Source organism: Microcebus murinus, chromosome 10 (assembly GCF_040939455.1).
Source record: "Microcebus murinus isolate Inina chromosome 10, M.murinus_Inina_mat1.0, whole genome shotgun sequence".
Lineage (NCBI taxonomy): Eukaryota > Metazoa > Chordata > Mammalia > Primates > Cheirogaleidae > Microcebus > Microcebus murinus.
In genome coordinates this window covers 71,074,967-71,090,124 of record NC_134113.1, presented here as the reverse complement: position 1 = coordinate 71,090,124, position 15,158 = coordinate 71,074,967, and the positions used below count along the sequence as shown (strand labels likewise).

Genomic DNA, 15,158 nt, shown 5'->3' with positions numbered 1-15,158 from the left:
TGATAGCCTTAGGCCCATATTCCCAAATGGGGAAAATGAGCAAAGCTTCCTAGTTGCTATTTGCTTTAGATGGGGCATGTACTCTCCAGGTAATCATAATGATCACCTATTCATTATTTTATATCCAGCCAAATTACTCATTTACGTTACCTAATTAGCCACTGTGGGCCTTAAATCTGTCCTGTCCATTTGCATGGTATTATTTTTTTAGGTCCTGATTCAATGCATGCATTCAACAATATTTACTAAGCACTACAAGAATTCTCCGTCTTTAAACATTTTAAGATCATTAGTTAATCCATTCCAATGTGACCACACTCAGTCTGAAATGTACCATAGCTATCTTACACATTAACAGCATGGATCATTTACATTATTTTTTAAAAACCCTATAAATATGCATTATAGCCTCATATGATTTTAACACATGATAATTAAGGGCTGACTTATTATTCAAACCATTTCAAGACACTAATTAAACAAATAATAAACATTTAAGAACATACTAGAATACTCAAAAATTTCAAAAATCTCCTGCCAATCTAATGATTTATGTTGTATCCCATTACAGGGTCTAAAATTTAGTTAACCAGCAGCTTATGAATGAGCTGCCGTAATCCTATCTTATCTACTGGGGAAAAGTACAACAATACAGTAAAGCCCAAGTTCCACCAAGAAGAAATTTTGCAATAAATTTCTTTTCAGTTACCACTTAAAGAGGAATAAAGAACTATATTTCTTACCCATGGAAGAGCTTTGGTAAAAGCATGCCTACTTGCTCATCTATTAAGACTCAAATGTGAGACCTATGTTTAATAGTGATAACAAAGAACAGTAGAAAAATGTTTACCTGGTATTTTCAATTTCCTTACCTTGTTCTTAGGTTTCACTTCACCACAAAGCTTCATAAGGTCTGAAGACAGTGTGCTATATACAAGCAAATAATTAACCACAAGATTAAATGGGAACGTATGATGGAAAAGTTCCTATTTATAATATGTGTGTCTTCTATATTTACAACTATGAAAAAAATTTACATGCCTATGGGCAACACAGAAAGATAATATTTAAAATCAAAATGAATTCATTAAAAATAATTCATTTATCTTCCTTAAATATTTCAGTATTTTTATTTTAAAATTTGTGGTGGTAAAGCATGACTTAGCTTGTTTTCTACATTACAGTTTCTAGTGCTATTCAATTAGCCATTAAATTCAAAACTCCTTCTGTTTTATGGCAATTGTTTGATATTATAAGATAAAAGTAGTAAAAATATTATAGGAATAAGTCAAATCTATTAAGTTTCTAAAGCCTCTCTTACCTTCCTTCTGATCCTGGGCTGTTTAACGGTGCTTCCTCATCAGTACTGTCCTCTACATTTTCTAAAAAACAATGTCCAAAAATGTAAGTGTTATCCACATGTCACAGACTGGTGACTGTAAGCCCTATGCTGTAATAGATGGTATATCTCAGTATGGGCACTTTGGTTTTAGTAGAGAATCTAAATAGAATCATGGAAAAATAGCTCTAAAAAACTCCTTTGATTATATGTCCCAGGATGAGGAAAATACGTTTGAAATAGGAAAACTATGAATCTGAATGGTAAAACATGGAAGAATAACATCATAGAATGGGAATGAGATCATGTATTTATCTGGGTAAATATATATATATATATATACATATATTTTTTTTCCAGAGTACATGTATTTATCCTGCACCATCCAGACATACAAAAATCCACTGATTAAAAATACAAGGTTAAAGTAATGCTACATGAGCTTCCTTTATGTACTGAACCAACCATGAACACTATATAAGTGTAAATAGTTGTTGCTTATCAGTTAGGCCAGTATACTTAAATATTTTTCCTTTTTAAAGTTCTTTTATTTTTGCCTTCATGTAAAGAGAAAAAGTGTGTGAAGGTGTTCAGAAGTCACACATTAGCATGCAGCTCATTCACATGTACACAGAAGACAAAAACAATAGGTTGGCATGCAAAGACTCTGTAAACTAATACGAATAAACCACTGCTATTTCAGAACAACTATAACACACTAGTGAAAAGGGGGGAAAAAAATCAAACATAAAACTAGCAGGAAGTCAGTAAATAAAACACCCTCAGAATGTAAACTATTTAAAATGCTAGCAAGTCTCTAACAGGTGCAGGAGCTTTTAAAATATATATGTTTTATGACAAAATCATTCCACAAACTTGAAGACAAGATTATGAATAATATAAATTAATGAAAAAATATATAAGACTCATCCCCTTTTAACTTTTAATTTTATATTATACAGGTGACCTGCAGCACATGGGTGAACTAATTCCTCTCCACTAATGTTCCCTTCCTCACTCTTTGGCAGACACCTTGATAGAAATTCACAACTAAAATATATAGAAAACTACAAATATATAGAAAAAATTAGCTGGGCACAGTGGCTCATGCCTGTAATCCCAACACTTTGGGAGGCCGAGGCAGGAAAATTGCTTGTGGCCAGGAGTCCAAGACACTCTGGACAACATAATGAGACCCTGTCCCTATAAAAGTTCTTAAAAATTAGCTGGGCATGGTGGTGTGTACCTGTATGTAGTCCTAGTTACTAGGGAGGCTAAGGCAGAGATCTGAGCTGTTGGTGAGCTATGGTCACACCATGGCACTCCAGCCTGAGCCGCATAGCAAGACCCTGCCTCAAATTGAAAAAAGAAATTCAGGAATACTTTGTAGTATTATCTAAAATGGAACCACATCTAGGACCCAAAGGGAAGTGAAGCGAAGACAATGCTGGTCTTGAAGGCAACGTGTATCTTAAAGCCTACCATTAGAGGCAGGCTCAGTAATTGCTTCACAGACAGGATAATTGAGTGCTAAGGTGACTGAATTAGTTGATGATATAGAAAATAAGGTTATAAAGAAAGGACAAGCCTCTGTTTTCCCATGCAGGCTAAGATTTGCTAGTATTTTTCTCGTAGAGAATGATGAAACCAAATGTTACACACTATGTGAGTGCTTAGTAAAAACCACTTAACGTCTGCTTATGCATGTATGCCTTATTTAGAGACAATTATGACTTAACATAACCAACCTGTACAGAGTATAAAGGATCCTACCCAGGCAGTCACCAAGTCAGATGCCTCTTTAAGGACTGAGTTTGGTCTGAAGCACTATGGTTATCTGGGCAGCAGGACACACCATCACTTCACTGTTGTACTCCCAACTCTAGCCCAAGGCTAGCTTCTTTTCTCATCACAGCAGCTTTAAAGCTTTAAAGGCATAGACAAAACTTCCAAATGCCCTAAAGTTTATCCACATCAGTGTAAAGTCTCACAGTCGGATTTCATTGGAAGTTAACCATGATTGGGTTTTTTAAAAGGTTATTCTTAAAAATCGGCCGGGTGCAGTGGCTCACACCTGTAATCCTAGAACTCTGGTAGGCTGACGCCAGCTGATAGTTCAAGGTCAGGAGTTCAAAACCAGCCTGAGCAAGAGCGAGACCCCGTCTCTACTAAAAATAGAAAGAAATTAACTTGACAACTAAAAATATGTAGAAAAAATTAGCCAGACATGTTGGCGCATGCCTGTAGTCCCAGCTACTCGGGAGGCTGAAGCAGAAGGATTGCTTGAGCCCAGGAGTTTGAGGTTGCTGTGAGCTAGGCTGACACCATGGCACTCTAGCCAGGGCAACAGAGTGAGACTGTGTCTCAAAAAAAAAACAACAACAAAAAAAAACGATTATTCTTAAAAACAATAATAATAACACAACTAGTATACAGAAAAGAGTTAACGTAACAGCCTTAGAAAGGAATGCTTGCAAAACTGGACTTTAGCTAACACAGAGTATCTTCAGTCAACAGTTAGCCAATAAGTGAGGCTCACCGTACCTAGAATGTTTATGCAAACAATATGGCTTATGTTGAACATTTGTTTTCTGTCTAGGTATCTGGAATTCTAGTAGGTGCTAGACAGAAGGCACCTATGTGACTATCCTCAATAAAAACCTTGGGCACTAAGTGTCTAATGGACTTCCCTAGGTACAAACATTGCACACATATTGCTACATTTTTGTTCCTGGGAGAAGACGGTACTCTGTGTGATCTCTCGTGGGAGGGAGAAAGCATAAGAAAGCCTGGACATGAATTCCTCCAGAGGCCATCCATGCCTTTTTCCCTTGTGGTCCAGCTGTGTATTCTTCTACATATTCTCATAAATCTTAGCCAAGAATACAATTATATCTTGATACTTGTGAGTCTTCTAGCCAATCTCCAAAGATGGGGTGACCTTAGGGACCCCAACATAGGTGTGGGAAAATAAAGATGTTCTTCAAATGCTACAAGTACAATCCTATTAGCATGGGGTGCTGGCCCTGGCTCATCCTGTAGCCTTAAGTCCATCATTCCACGTCGTTACTCCAGAGTACCAACCTGTTTGTAGGCCTCATGCACACAAATTTCCATGCCTTAGCTTGTGCTACTGCTCTGCCTGAAGTGACTCTTCTCTAGTCCCCCTTCAATCTTGTTTTTTTTGCCTGGCTAATTCTTTCTCTTCATTTATCTTTCAGATCAAATGTCACCTGCTCCAAAAAGCCTTCATCAAGTCTTCCATTCTTGTTGGGGCCCTACTTTGTGCTTCCATTAACTCTGGATAGATCTCCCTCACTGCAGTGTATAATCTGTTCATAATCTTTGACCCTCGGCAGGGCATCAAGTCCATAAGGAACAAGATCAGCATCTTATTTATCTATGAATCCCAGCACCCAAACCAATGCTTGAGATAAAATTGAGTGCTAAATAAATAGTTTCTAAAACAATGTATCTATGACTACCTAGCTTCTGTAGACTTAAATTTCATTATTTTCTCCTCCCATTGTTTTCTCCTCTGATCTAGAGAGAGCCCCAATCCCTAAGGCAAATTTCTGCCATGAGTTAGAGGTTACATCAGCTGAATGGATTTCCACTCTCTGCTTCCCCACCCTTCTTCAAGCTATAAATAATGGTAAGTTGTTTGAAAGTTGTAAAATAAAGTAACACTGCTCATCAAATTAGTAGTTTAATATTTTTCTGTATACAAGCACATCAAAGAATTTTTCTTTAAAGTTAAAAGAGAGTATATATTCCTGTGATTTGAGTCACTAAGAAGAAAAACAAAGTAGAGGAGGAGAACAAGAATAAGAAAGAGGAAGAGGAAAAGGAGGAGGAGCATGGGGGAAGAAGAGAAAAGGGAGGGAAAGAGGAGACAGAGATAGAAAGGGAAGAAACATGCTTGATAACACGTAAAATGGCAAAAATGCTTGTTACAAATGCCAGGTACTCAAACAGCCTAACATGGTTCCTTCTTCCACCTTTCCCTGTCATAGCTTGAGCAGCTTAAAATAATAGACTTTCCATACATATAAAATGCAGTTCATCTCAAGCAAACAGTAGTTTAATATTAACAGGTAAACACCTAAAGATCAAATAGCTCATGTATCTTATTTGTGTAACATCTTATCGTTTAAAATAAAGGCAGATTCACAGAACATATTAATTCTAATGACATAGAGAGATAATTATATTTAATCTCTCAGTTACTTTCCTCTCCCTTAAGTATAAGCATTTAAAAAACTTTTGAAAACTGTGTAATTAGGAAAAAAAGATCAATTTTAAAAATAATTTTAATTATATAAAAACTGCTCTAAAATAATCTTTCAGAAAAATCACAAGTAATAAAACTTCCCTGATGGGTGGATGTAGTTCTTGTGAATGTTATAAGACTGGAGAAAAAGGCCAAAAACCTCTACACTCAATAATGTTTAAGACCCTTCCAACTTCAAAATACTAAGCTATGATTATAAATATTGTTCAAACCTGCTCAGATAAAATCCTTTGGATAGTTTTGTTCAATTTACAGTATCAAAAAGTGTGCGCCTAATTTTACAAAAATAAAATAGATAAGAATAAGGCAAATATATACCAAAGATATATACAAAAGGAAGTTATTTATGGGGTTAAAACAATAGATGCAAGTTAATAGATATATTTAAGAATTTAAAAGGAACATATATTCCACTTTTTTTCTGTAAGAAAGAGAAAGAACTCACAGGGTTTGTGAAGCTAGAGTTCAAATAATCACTGGAGTTCAAATAGTAAAAGAGACAATTAACTAAAGCATACTTCTTTAAACATAGAAGAATTTTAAAATCAGGAATGTTTAATAAAGATAAAAAGACTTAGTATGTTTGTGGGCATGGATACATTTCATAAAAGATCATGCAAAAACCACTTGACTGCCAATAACAATTTTAAAAATAAGATGTACCACAATTAGTGTACATGAACAATTAGTAATTCATGCAGCTGTAGGGTACACAGAAAGCTAAACATACTTACCTAATGGTATGCTATCTAGATCTGTGTAAATAACAGCAAAAAGGAAACAAAAAGCAATACTCCAATCAAAACAGATCCAATGTTAAGAATTTCCATATAAAATAAGATTATGTACCATTTATAAGATATGTAGAATAGATGCCATAGCAAACACTTATAAACTTATTTTTTAAGGCAGTTAGATATGCAGAGTAAAGCAATGAAACTTGGTTAATATTTTAAGTAATTTAAATAACCAATTCAGAAACTTGGTTGATCTTTGCCCATTAAAGCTAATTGCTTATGAAGGTTAAATAAGCCTTTTTAAGTTGGTAATTATTTCTTGGAATGACAATAATTACTTTCCCGAAATTTACTCATGCAAAATAAAGAAGGAATAATTATTAAGAGCATAAATAAATATAGCATCTATTCAATAAAGCCATAGAGGAAAGAAGTACATTACAGCATGTTCAAAGAGCAAAGCTACCATGCAATTCATTTAACTAAAATTTAGTCCAAATTACCTTGTAAAGCATGGCCTAGTAAAGCATCTAGCTCAGGATTTAATTCCGCTTTCTCTTTCAACATATGGAATAGGAGCTGGTTTTGTGTAGCACTGGTTATTTCAGTTTGTTTGAGTCGACCTTCAAGTACTTTAATTTGAGCCTCTTTCTGGGCAGCCTGAAGACCCTGCAACAACAAACAAAAAATTATCTTAGGTCATACAAAACAGAATCTACCACAGAAAGATCTGTATAAGTAGTAAATGCATAAGATATATGGACTTGGACATCAGATAGACCTTAATTCATCCCAGCTCCTCTACTTACTAGCTTGGTGATTTTGGAGAAGTTCACCTGTCCAAGATGTTATTTATCTTCCTGATTCTCAGTTTCCTCATATGCAAAATGACATAAATAATACCTATCTTCTGGCACATCGTGAAGATTAAATGAGAGGACATAACATAAAGAGTATAACACAGTCCCAATGTGTAAAAAAAGTGAGTCAGAAATCATTGTCACTTTCCACATTTGGGTAGCAGTTTCTTATAGGTGATAAGTTAGAGCATTTATATTCAAAAGAGGAGCATGACAACTATTTTTCTTTTCTGATTTTCTTTTGAGCTACAAAGAATCAGTATTAACCCAGTTATGATGCCAAATTTGTTTGCACCTGGAGAAATTTTTTTAAAAGTTTTTCTTTGTTAAAGTAAAAGTGGAACCATTTCTTCTTTATCTGTTCTAATACACAAGCATAAGAAGCTAATGAAATTACTATAAATATCATTGCCTGTTCTGAACACTAAAAAAAAAAAGGTAAAATGGATACTTTTCAAATAAGAATATCAACAAAACAATAATGAATTGGTCAAAACTTAGGTATTCAGGAATAGTGTAGCTAAATCTTACCTTATTGATGCCCATTGACAGGAAGTGATCTAGCAGGTATCGGGCTTCTGTAAGGGTGCAGGCATTAATGACTGCAGTGACATCCAATGTCTCCCCTTCTTCCTACATCATAGTATTATGGTCATTACTTTGAGCTGAGTGCATTTAAACAGAAGGCAAAAGCCTACCGGTTCATGTAATTATTTGCTAGTATTGGGTTAGCTAATGAGACTGCTCGGAAAAGTGTAAAACATAACCGCTACCCCAAGTCTTGTTGAAAAGGTAAGACGCATAAGAATTCAAGGCAGGATGTTAACAAATGATACATGTGTTGTATAAACAACACATAAATCACAAAAATCAGCAGAGAAATCTGGAGAGCAGGCAGGGAGTGGTATACACATAAAACCTAAGCATCAGATTCAACCAATAAATAGAAAATTCTTTCATACAAAAATTTAAAGTGCTTTCAATAATAAACAATAGAAAAATACTTTTCATTAAGCCATTAGACATTTTAGAAATTACAAACCTTTGCTTCTTCCATCTGCATGATGTTGGCCTGGCAATCAGAAATACTGTCATTGATGTAATCTATGTTAGCTGTTAGTGACTCCATCTCCTCATTGATGTTAACCACATTTTTATCTCCTTCTCCGTTCTCCTTGACTATCTTCTCCCTTCTTCTTGAAAGTTTCTCCCGTCTTTTTGTGAGTTCTTCCCGTTGCTATTGAGAAATAAAGGTTGGATTTTTAAGAAAAGATATTCATAATAATTTGGTTAAGTACTAAAGTTACCCAGGGACCAGATTTGGAAGATTAAAATTAACAGTCAGCTACGGGGCAGCATATCCACGTTCTATTGTCCATACCTTGAGGAGTCTATTCATGTCGGCCTCCATATTGGAAATAGTCATTTTCTGCATGATGATGTCTGTGACCCTGCGCTCAAGAAGCTGCCACTTCATGCGAGCTGTCTTGGAAGTAAACACTCGGCCAGTCAATCCTTTCCTCTGATATTTTTTTCTATAACCATATAGAAACAGAGAAACGTAATTACTTATGGACTTATTTGATCATTTTTTCATTTAGGTACAACATTCAGTATTAATGCCCACAAGGCCGAGGTCAGCAGGAACAGAATTATGCGGACCTGGTTCCATTTGTTGTGGATGCTGGTAAGGCCTGGACCCTTGCCACGGGAATTCTCATTTTGGGCTGGGCTCCTGTCTCAACAGCAGCTGCACTGGGGCCTGTGTCCTGGACAGGAACATCAGATGAGCTCAGCTTCCGAGTGACCTTCCCAGCCACTTTATCTGACATGGGTCTTACTTGCCGACGAAGAGCTGTAACCTGAAGTAGCAACAGAGGTGACTCATTCTATCAGCCTACAGAAATAGGCCATTTATCTCAAAGTCACAATGTTTCCTCCAAATGTTCAACTTGGCTTACTGTACCTCTTCAGTTTTGCGACGAAGAACCACTTCTTGGTTTCTTTTTTGGGCTTCCAGAAGTCTAAGTTGATGCTATAAAATAATGTTGAATGAGTTGAAATAGTAAACTACAAGATATTATACTTCCTACTCCCGCATTGACATATTTCCCCATCTCCCTGAGAACTATAATAGTTCTTAGCAGAATCTGAGTTAACAGCCTTGTATCTACCCATTACCACAGACACAGATATTTTATTCCAACACAAATACACACTTATATAGCCATCCCTGTCTGGAAGATGAAAAGTTATTTCTGTGCCACATACTTTTATTTAACACTCATATAGTGTTATTATGTGCAAGTAGTTTTCTAAATGCTTTACAAGTATTGTCACATTTAATTTTGTTAGCCATTTTGTTTTAGTTGCTGGCTGAGGCACAAACAGGAGGAAACACAGCTTAGAATATTTAATACAGTCATCTTATAATACATATAATAAACTGTTTTAAATATAGGGAGAATAAATATTAATTGTATTAGCACTTTATATTGGGAATTTTATTATGGTGGTTAAATGGACAATAAAACATGTCAGTATTGACTACCAATTTGTTTCTAGGTACTCTAGATGATAAAGAAAATTAATTATGATTTACTTCAAGCCATTCTATAGGGACATAATTTAGGATATATGCTGTATGTTCATATTTTTCCAGGGAGGATTTAGAAAAAGTTGAGCAAGAAAAAAGGAACAATGACTGAAAACTAACCAATAATGGGGGAAAAGTCATAATTTTTTATTTTAAAGAAGTAACCATATTGTCAAAAATTTAGAAAGAAGAATACAAATCAACTATAACCTATAATCCGGACACAATTACAGTTAGCATGTTAGTATGTATCCTTCAAAATTTCCTTCATTGTAATCAAGGATACGCTTATTAAATGCTACTTTGCACTTAATGTTAAGTCATAGTCATTTTTCATATAACTATACAGATTCCAAATCCTAATTTTTAATGATGAATAACCACCTATTTAATGGAATCGACCATAATTTATTTCCATTCCCACTACTGACTTTTTTTCACAAACAATCCTAAAGTTGTGAAAAAATTTTCACACATAGTAATTTTTCTAATTTTAGATTATTTTCTTAGTTTGAATCCACAGAAGTAGAATTCTTGAGTCAAAAGACACAAAAACTTGTACAGTTCTTAGAAAAGCCTCTTCTAGTGACGATCAGTTATTTTTCCAGGAATACTTATAAGAAACTCTAGTGATGACACTGTCTTTTGGACCATCCTAAAATTGCTATCTTATATAATAATGCAACCAGTGCCTTGGTCTCTCTAATCAGACATTCTTTGCCATTTACTTCTATCTCATCATCCAGAAAATAAGCCTCCAAATATATTTTAGAGTATTACAGTGTTTTTCCTGAACTTTTATATTGAATTACTACATTCCAATAATAAATGTATTATAATACATTTATTATAATACATTTATAAATGTATTATAAAATTAATGCTTATGTATTGTCCTTAACCTGTATTTAATAGTTCCAGTTGTCAGAAATTTTTCCTCCATTTATTAAACAGTCTTATTCAATGTACATTATTTTTATATAACCGAGAGCTAAAGTCCACTCACATCTCGTTTGCGTTGATCCTTTTTCAATTGCGCAATCTCTCTGTTCCTCCTAGACTCTGTCAATCTGGCTTTCTCTTGTTCTTCTTTCATTTGTTTCATTAGGCGAACCTAAAAAATTAGGTATATATACATCTATTGGGATTACTCTATCATAACATTCATTAAATAAATCATTTTTAAATAAGTAAGAAGAAGTAAGTTCTTAGAATTCTGAATACTTAACATGGAAACATAGAGTCTTGCTGCATATTTTAAATGGTCAATTCTTATTTTTACAGGATTCACACATTTCTACTTCTAATGCATTTCTATCAAATTGCTAAGTACCCTGTGCTTTTCATATTCAATGTTTAGTTGTTCTAACTTGAAATTTGAATCAAAACTTGAAATTTTGATATTTAGTTTACTGTCATTAGCTGTGTGAATCTGAACAACTGACTTTAGCTCTCTGGGTTTTGGTTATATCATCTATAAAATGAAGATAATATTTCTACAACATTAGAGTTTTGTGGGAATTCAATGAGTTAATACTTACATAGTATTTATAACAGATCCTGGCACAAAATAAGAACCTAATAATTTTTAGCTATTGTTTTTGTTATCAGCAATTACACAACATAATAATCTAACTACAGTCATGTGCAACATAACAATGTTTCATTCAGCAACAAACCACATGTGATGATAGTCCCATACAATTATAATGGTGCTAAAAAATTCCTATTGCCTAGTGATGTTTTAGCATAGTAATATTGTAGCTTGAAGTATTGCACATGTTAGTGGTGATGATAGTGTAAACAAATCTACTGTGCTGCTAGTCTTACAAAAGGATAGCATATACAATTGTGTACAGCACATAATACTTGATAACGATAATAAACAACTATGTTACTGGTTTGTAAATGTACTATACTATACTTTTTATTATTTTACAGTGTACTCCTTCTACTTGTTAAAAAAAAGAGTTAACTATAAAACAGCCTCAGGTTTTATAGTTAAAACCTTCTTTTTAAATATAAAAGAAGGCATTGTTATCATAAGAGATGACAGCTCCATGGATGTTACTGCCCCCAAAGACCTTCCAAGGGACAAGAGGCAGAGGTGGAAGATGGTGATATTGATGATCCTGACTTTGTATAGTTCTAGGCTAATGTGTATGTTTGTGTCTTACTTTTTAACAAAAAAGTTTACAAAGTAAAAAAAAAATTTTCAAAATAGAAAAAAGCTTATAGAATAAGGACATAAAGAAAAACTATTTTTGTACAGCTGTATGATGTGTTTGTGTTTTAACTGTTATTACGAAAGAGTCAAAAGTTAAAAAAAATTTTTAAGTTTATAAAGTTAAAAAGTTATAGTAAGCTAAATATAATTTATTATTGAAGAAAGAAAAAAACTTTTTAATAAATTTAATGTAGCCTAAGTGTACAGTGTTTATAAAGTCCACAGTAGTATACGGTGATGTTCTAGGCCTTCACATTCACTCACTGATTCACCCAGAGCAACTTCCAGTTCTGTAACCTACATTCGTGGTAAGTGCCCTCTACAGCCATACCTCAGGGACATTGAAGGTTGGATTTTAGATCACCACAATGAAGTGAATATCTCATTAAAGCAAGTCACACAAATTTTCTGGTTTCCCAGTGCATATAAAAGTTATCTTTACACTCTACTGTAGTCTACTAAGTGTGCATTACATCTAAAAAAATAGTGCACATCTTAATTAAAAAATACTTTACTGCTAAAAAAGGCTGACACAAAGACCTAAAGCACATGCTGTTGGAAAAATGGTGCCTATATACTTGCTTGGCACAAGGTCCACAAACCTTCAATCTGTAAAAAACTCAGTATCTGTGAAGCACAATAAAGTGAATTGCAATAAAACAAGGTACCCCTGTACAGGTGTACCATTTTTTACCTTTTATTGCATATTTTTACTGTACCTTATCTGTACTTAGATATGTTTAAATACAAAAATACTTACCACTGTGTTACAATTGCCTATGGTATTCAGTACAGTAGCATTCTGTCCAGGTGTGTAGCCTAGGAGCAATAGGCTACACCACATAGCCTACATGTGTAATAGGCTAAACCACCCAGATTTATGGAAGCGCACTCTACGCACTTTGTCTACACAAGGATGACATTGCCTAACAATGCATTTCTCAGAACACATGCCCATCATTAAGCAGTGCATGACTGTACTTCCTAAATCACTTTCATGTTTGCTAACTTAAGGAAACTACATTGATTTTCATGCAGATGTTAAGAATAATCGATCCCACAACAGAAACAGATAGATTAGGATTCACATATTCTCTTTGGTCAGGGGAAGAAACCCTAATTTTCTATGCATGGGAATGATAAACACCAAATTCAAGAGAGTCATTAGCTCCTGGGGAATGGGGATTATGATAGAAAAGGATACACTTGAGACTTAGTGTATATCTGTAATGTTTAATATTTTAAACTAGACAGTGGATATAGTGTTGGTTACATTATTATCTTATCTATGCTATTTTGCGTGTTTGAAATATGTTAAACTGTTGTTAAGCTCATGTAAGAGTTTTAGGAGAAGAAATATCCATCAAAGTCTAAGAAGCCTTATCGACTACATGATTTTTCAGCTACTCTGAAGAAAGGCTTTGATGAGGGATGACTATCAGAAACAACTTCCAATTGCCAAAGGGAAGTGCATCATTTGTAAGACTGGGTTACCTTTTATTGAATATGGGAAGAGCCACAATAGTGTTTTTGTCACAAATGACACAAGCATCCTCAAGCTTTAATGGAAAACATAATCAATACCTTTGTTTTTTTCATTTCCATCACATCCTGCTGCAATTTCTTCAATTGCTTTTCATACTGAGATTGATTTTTAAGCAACCTTGCATGCTCTTTTTGAGCTGTCTGAAGTCTCTGTAGTTCTTTATTCATAGCTTGGAGTTTCTTTTCATATTCAGACTTAACTTTTTTTGCCTTTTCTTCTGAATAAGATTCCACAGAACCTAAATGACCAAAGGGTATTTGTATTTGTTTTGTGAGCCACACATTTTTCTTTCATAGATTTACAACCCATAACCTTTGAAATCTACCACCCAAACCTCAGGAGGCCAAGGTGTCTTTCAATTCTCTCTTTTATTATCTACTCTTAACCTGTTTAACAATTACTGAAGTTTATCTTTTAATTTAAAAATGTCCCCAGCATAAATCAAGACATTAAAAAAATTAACTACAACTTTGGATAAAATAACTAAATAGCCTAAACAGATTGTCAGTATTAAAAAACAAAATAAATAACATCATATAACATAATGAGATAAATTAACATTTAATGCGCCCAGAAAATCCTTACAGTCCATATATAATTTTTAAATAAAAGACACAAACCTTGACTTACAAAAAAACAAACAAACAAAAATTTAATGTGGCTTCTAATTTTTTTTCTTCTACAGGAAGAAGATAAAAACTCAATTTTGATGACTTAGTTTGAAATTTCATTTGAATTAATTACCTAAGTTTTGAAGCACCTGGTCTCTTTCAAGTTGAGTATCTCGGATCTTATGTTGCAGCATCATCAGCTTCTCTTCATATTGTTTTTTCAGCGTCTGCAGTCTTTTCTGGCTATTTTCTAGTTCATCAATTAGCTTCTGCTTAATTGCAATTTCACAAGTAATGTTTGCTAAGTCTGCTTGATAATTGGCTATTTATAAAAGAAGAAAATAAAAATACTGAGACTGGAGGACAGAATACCATAATTCTAGCTTTCAAACAAGAGCAAAAAAAAAAAAAAATTGTCTTCATCCAGGTATTTTTATTCAGTTGGCAGCTATTAGAAATATTTCCTGGATAAACCAAAAACTAAAAAGGTAAACAAAATAAAGAGTGATCACCTTTGGTCAAGGACAACAAACACTATTTGTACTAAATAAGAATGGAAATCACACAATGACAAAATCCATTAAGGGAAGGAACTCTTCATTGCTTTAGCACATGAGCCTGGGAGGGAGTACCTGGGTTAGAAGTCATAAAAACTGCTTTCTCGAAGGACGAAATGGAGAGTGTTAAAAGCTCTCTGTCATGATTTAAACAACTTCCCAGAATGAATTTTTGCCCTTGTACTAAAGGGCAAGTACCTTTTTCATCTGATTCGGAATCTGATTCATCAGAGCTTTCACCCCCTTCAATGTCATTTTCCTCCTCCTCCTCCTCTTCTTCCTCATCCTCATGATCACTCACTTCCTGATTCTCTTCCTAAAATGTGATTTGTGAGCATTAATAAGAAAATATCAACAAAGCAAACTGATTACTTCATTAAAAGAGACCACT

At 34.2% G+C, this 15,158-nt stretch overlaps 1 protein-coding gene across 13 annotated transcripts in view; it reads right to left on the bottom strand.

Annotated features, from left to right (window-relative positions):
* Positions 1 to 15,158, bottom strand: part of KIF21A (kinesin family member 21A) — a 137,445-nt gene that overhangs the window by 26,905 nt on the left and 95,382 nt on the right. For 9 of the 13 annotated variants that reach the window (XM_020287546.2, XM_076007475.1, XM_076007479.1 and 6 more), the window contains 13 exons: positions 14,966 to 15,083; positions 14,344 to 14,532; positions 13,638 to 13,837; positions 10,833 to 10,940; positions 9,197 to 9,265; positions 8,893 to 9,092; positions 8,612 to 8,765; positions 8,273 to 8,467; positions 7,762 to 7,863; positions 6,874 to 7,039; positions 6,368 to 6,388; positions 1,322 to 1,382; positions 873 to 927 (listed from right to left, as the gene is read on the bottom strand). In XM_020287546.2, coding sequence (XP_020143135.2) covers positions 873 to 927; positions 1,322 to 1,382; positions 6,368 to 6,388; positions 6,874 to 7,039; positions 7,762 to 7,863; positions 8,273 to 8,467; positions 8,612 to 8,765; positions 8,893 to 9,092; positions 9,197 to 9,265; positions 10,833 to 10,940; positions 13,638 to 13,837; positions 14,344 to 14,532; positions 14,966 to 15,083 — 1,638 coding nt within the window. The remainder of the gene's footprint in view (positions 1 to 872; positions 928 to 1,321; positions 1,383 to 6,367; positions 6,389 to 6,873; positions 7,040 to 7,761; positions 7,864 to 8,272; positions 8,468 to 8,611; positions 8,766 to 8,892; positions 9,093 to 9,196; positions 9,266 to 10,832; positions 10,941 to 13,637; positions 13,838 to 14,343; positions 14,533 to 14,965; positions 15,084 to 15,158) is intronic. The other 4 variants (XM_076007476.1, XM_076007485.1, XM_076007480.1 and 1 more) reach the window with 1 other exon arrangement.